This window comes from Pteropus vampyrus, unplaced genomic scaffold, assembly GCF_000151845.1.
Source record: "Pteropus vampyrus isolate Shadow unplaced genomic scaffold, Pvam_2.0 Scaffold157, whole genome shotgun sequence".
Taxonomy (NCBI): domain Eukaryota; kingdom Metazoa; phylum Chordata; class Mammalia; order Chiroptera; family Pteropodidae; genus Pteropus; species Pteropus vampyrus.
The window spans coordinates 1,318,674-1,323,243 of NW_011888938.1; the positions used below are offsets into that span (position 1 = coordinate 1,318,674).

The 4,570-nt window shown below is 56.8% G+C and overlaps 1 protein-coding gene across 1 annotated transcript in view; it reads left to right on the forward strand.

Moving 5' to 3' along the window:
• The window catches only part of LOC105298632 (nascent polypeptide-associated complex subunit alpha, muscle-specific form), a gene marked incomplete at its 3' end in the record, with an annotated part of 28,737 nt that overhangs the window by 10,926 nt on the left and 13,241 nt on the right, over positions 1–4,570 (forward strand). The window contains exon 10 of the mRNA XM_023536465.1: positions 658–839. Within this exon, the coding sequence (XP_023392233.1) occupies positions 658–839 (182 nt within the window). The remainder of the gene's footprint in view (positions 1–657; positions 840–4,570) is intronic.

The window sequence follows — 4,570 nt, forward strand, 5'->3', positions numbered from 1 at the left end:
GCATGCCTTCCCGGTGCCCAGCCAGTCACTTGCGGCTGGATGACGGGCATGTGCATGTCCTGTGCTGCGTTGCACAGGTCAGAGAACATGGTAGCTGGAGAGCCGAAGGGTACTCGGCCCGCTGCCTGTCAGCCCATGGGCCTGTCCCCTGGGTGGGCGGGCCAAGGCCTCCCGATGTGCTCTGGACCAGAGCCCGTTTCCGCTGGTGTGTTATCAATCGGCCCACTGTGACTCAGCAAGGACCCGGAGCTGTTTCCAAAGGCGACTGTGGCCCTGCACAGCACGCAGGCCGGCCAAGCTCCTGGCACAGGTGCCTGCTGTTGTCACAAGTGCCTGCTGGTCCCAGAGCTGATGCTCGGGGGGCGCCTAGGAGCTCATGTAGACTCAGCACAAAGAGGCTTCTTTGTGGGAAAAGAAGTCCAACAAGATGTGCCGTGAGATCCAAGGAGACCGGCCGGGGGCCTCAGGGGACAGCGGCCCTGGGGCCAGTTCAGTAGAGCAGCCCCGGTTCACGTAAGGGCCAGGGCAGCTGACTTTCACGGACCTGAAGGGTGGGCCACCGCCGCAATGACCTCTACCCATGGGAGCCACCACACGAGCCACTGAAGGGTTGCGACCAGGTGTGCAGCCCCCCACCCCGCCTCTCACCCGGAGCAGGGCTGCTGCCGGAGCCACTGCCCTGGAAGAAGGCACGGGACGCCAGTGCCCTGACTCGGACACTGGCGGACACTCATGTCCTGTCTGGCAGTTCCCCAGAACTTCGTCTCCAGGTCCCCCAGGGACCTGAGCTACATCTTCCCCAGTATAATCAGAACGTGGGGAAGACCGTGTTCCTCCTGGTATGAGAGCACGTTTGAGCTTGTGCTCCAGGGAATTCACTGTAATCCATCCACGGCACCTATTGTTTATCTGTCATCTAATCATCACTTATCTATTCATCTGTCATTATCTATCCTCCGTCTGTCCATCCTTCTCCAATTCCCTTTCTGAACTGGAACCCCCTGCCTGGTGGGGAATGCAGCCGAGGGAGCAGCGCACTGGCCTCAGGGACAGCGTTCTGTGGAGTGGATCCCTCCACACGCGGCCTCCCTCGTCCAGGGCCCCCGGTGTCCCCAGCTGTGAGAGAGGGCGCCATCCACTCACTGCAGCCTCCGTGCACTATGGCACACGGTGGCGTGGAGCAGGAGGCGTCTGCGAGGCTGGCCCGACACAGCCCTGCTGCTGCCTGTGCCCTCTGCCCGGCAGCTCCAGAGAGGGGCCCCTTAGAACACGCCAGCCCTTCCCTGGGTTCCGGCGCCCGGCTCGCCAGGCCAACCTTCGTCCCCAGCTGATGGGTTTCACAGCTTGGGAGGTACCAGCTCTCCCCAAACCCGCCTCGGCACGCAGAAGGCTCTGGACCCAGTCGGGAAAAGACGTCCGTTCTCTGCATACACAGTTTCAAACCAAGTTTCGAGCTACAGCTTGCTTCTCGGTTGCCTTCTAGTTTTCTGAACAAATTAGTCTGTAGTTTTGTAGGTTTCTATATTTATGGCTGACCCTTTTGGATTTACGAGGCCGCGTGAGAGGAAGTGTGTATTTCACACACATGTTTGGCACAATAATAAATCTCCCGCATTGAAACCCTGCGAATTTGCCTCAAATTTGTTCGTCTCCCATCCTGTCGCTGTGAGGCTGTGCTTGCAGCTGGAACAGGCCCTCTCGACGTGACCTTGCCTGGGCCACCGGCAGGCTGCAGTGTCGCTGGAGTCACCTCTTGGCCTGTGGCCCTGCGCCCTTGAAGGGGGGCTGGTCCAGGGGGACCCGTGAGAACCCTGCCACACCTCCCGTGACTGCAGGTTGGAGGGAGGCCGGGCTGGAAAAGGACTGGCTGGAGGAGAAGCGTGTTTGCGGAGCTGGCAGACGTTTTTAATCTCAGCCCACGTGACAGTGCAGGGCTGCGGGCTCGGGCGTTCAGACACATTGACCCACAAGCCTTCAACACCAGGATTACGTCCCTCCAGGCCTCACCGCGCTCGCCTTGGCTCCGATCCCCAGTAACCTCTTGGGCCAATAAATCTTGATCCCTGCCTCCAGAAGAGTCATTATCTTCCATAGGAAATGATTATTTCTCAGTTAAACCCCACATTTAATTTCCCTGCGATCCGTCTCTTTCAGCTTCCTCGCTTGTCCGGCCCTCCTGCGTGAAGCCTGCGAGAGCTCCTTCAGCGTCGCAGGTCCCAGGTCATCGGACCGGCTGTCCGCCTTCATTCGATTCCTTGTTCTGCGTGGCCAACGGCCACTCTCGTGAAACACAAACGAAGGCCACGAGCGCCAGTTCCGAGGGGCGGCGGCCGCAGCTGCTCCAGGGGAGCATGGACAGGCAGTGTCCGTCCAGCTGCTGCCTTCCTGTGTTCAGGGGCTCTGGCTCCCTGATCACACTGGCCTCCCAGATGGAGCTGGGTCCCACTGGGCCTGGTTCTCCTGCAGCGGGGGACAGACAGGCTGTCTGATGAGTGCCCTAACAAAACCTGCCCAGCAGCTCGGTCCTGTTTAGGTCCCAGAATGTCTGCAAGTCCCACATCTGTCCCTGTGATCTTTTGTCCTATCCAATCACACTGTGCTAGCCATCAAACGCCAAACTGCTTCTCTGCATTTGTCCCCAACCAGCCTGTCCTTTGCCCCAAGCAAAGGCCCCTCCCTAATGCCCTGTGAGCACAGCTGGGAACAGGCTAGTAGTGGTGTTTGTAAAACTTGATTGCAGGCTTGGGGACAGGACAAGGTTCCCTCTCTCTCTCTCTCATGCGCATACACACACACCCTTGGCTTCCTAGGTGTGGGAACCTCAGCCAGCTCAACTTACCCTCTGAGCTCCAGACTCACACAGCTAACTCATGACCTCTCTTCCAGATTTAACAGGTCCAAAGCAAACCCTCACCCCTACAATTGCTCTCCCACCCTTCCCCTGCCATCTTTCATCTCAGCCAAGAGCAACTTCATTCTTCCACTTGCTCTGGCCCAAACCTCGCAAGCGGAAGCACCCCCACACCCTGTATCTAATTCAACACAGGTCCTGTCTTCAAAACGTCGCCGGCAACGCCACCCACCCTGTGCCCGAGTGGCACCACCTCTAGGAGGGCTGCGATGCTCTCACACTTCTGCCGCCCTCCTGCCCTTCTACCCAGCAGCCAGAACCACATCCTGACTCAGAGTCCTCCTGTGGTCGCCATGACTTTCAGAGTCAAGGCCATAGTCTGCATGCCGGCTGCGGAGGACCCGTGCGGTCTGGCCCTGGGCTGCTTCTCCAGTTCCCTCTCTCCCCCGCCCTCCCCACCCAGCTCGATCCACTCCAGCCACAGTGGCTTCTTCGCTCCTCTTCCAATGTGCCTTATTCAGGGCCTTTGCACATGCGGTTCCTCTGCCTGGGCTGCTCACTTCTTTTCCCACCCCCTTCTCCACCCAGGTCGCCTTCCCGGAGAGGCTTCCCCACTCCCTGGGTCCCTCCCCCCAGGCTTACTTAACCACTTATCTCCAATTTGGGTCTTTCTTCTGGAATGCAGAGCCCGTGGCTCTGCTTTGTCTCCAGTAGGGAAACTCAGTAAATGTTAATGAGGAGAGGCAGGAATAATGAATGGGGAGAGGTGGGACATAGGAACAGGGTGCAAACATAATCTCACACAGAGCCTACAATGCAAAGAGCAGAAAGATGATCGCATTGGTATAAGCGTCGTTTAAGTTCGAATCATATTGTTTACTTATTTAAAAGTTAATCACCCATAAGAGCAAGATGGCCTGGAACATAAGATTTAAACTTTCAGACTGATGGATGACCACCGTATGCTCTGTGATCTGCTCTCTTTGTTGCTTTGGTCAGTTCAGAGAAAAATCTAGGTTTGCATAACAATTCAGGATGGCAACTTGAAAGCCAGTCTTGCTTTCAAGTCATGTGAAGCTTTATTTCCCAAGTTTGCAGAGAGATCAGTTGTGGTACATGGCAAGGTTCCAAATTTTAGCACTCTAAGGCATCCATCCAAGTTTGCATGTATATTTTGCTACATTTTTAAGAGTTAAAATCTTATATTAAAATGTGAAGGTCAGGGTGGCAGACCCTCTGAAGCCCCAGGTAGGGCTGCCAGATAAAATATAGGACGCCCTGTTACATGTGAATTTCAGATAAACAGCGCATTGTTTTTAAGTCTAAGTATGTCCCATACCTGATATGCAAATTTAACGGAACATACTTAATAATGACGCGCTGTTTATCTGGAACTCACATAGAACCGGACGTCCTGAATTTTCATTTGCTAAGTCTGGCGACTCTCTACCCCAGGCTGGGGGATGGAGGAGGGCCCTGCGGAGGAGGACTGGAGGTAGGGGGCGGAGCTTGAAGGGGCGTGTGGGAGGCGGGGCCGGAGCTGGAGGCGGGGCCTGGCGCTCGGGGGCGGGTCTGGAGGCGTGGCCTGGAGTTAGAAGGTGGGGCTGGAGGCGTGAACCGGCGCTGGGGGCGGAGTCGAGCGCGCGCGGCTCACGTGACGGCGGTTGCCAAGGTGAAAGGTCAGGCGTACCGCAGCACTCCCAACATGGCGGCGGCCGG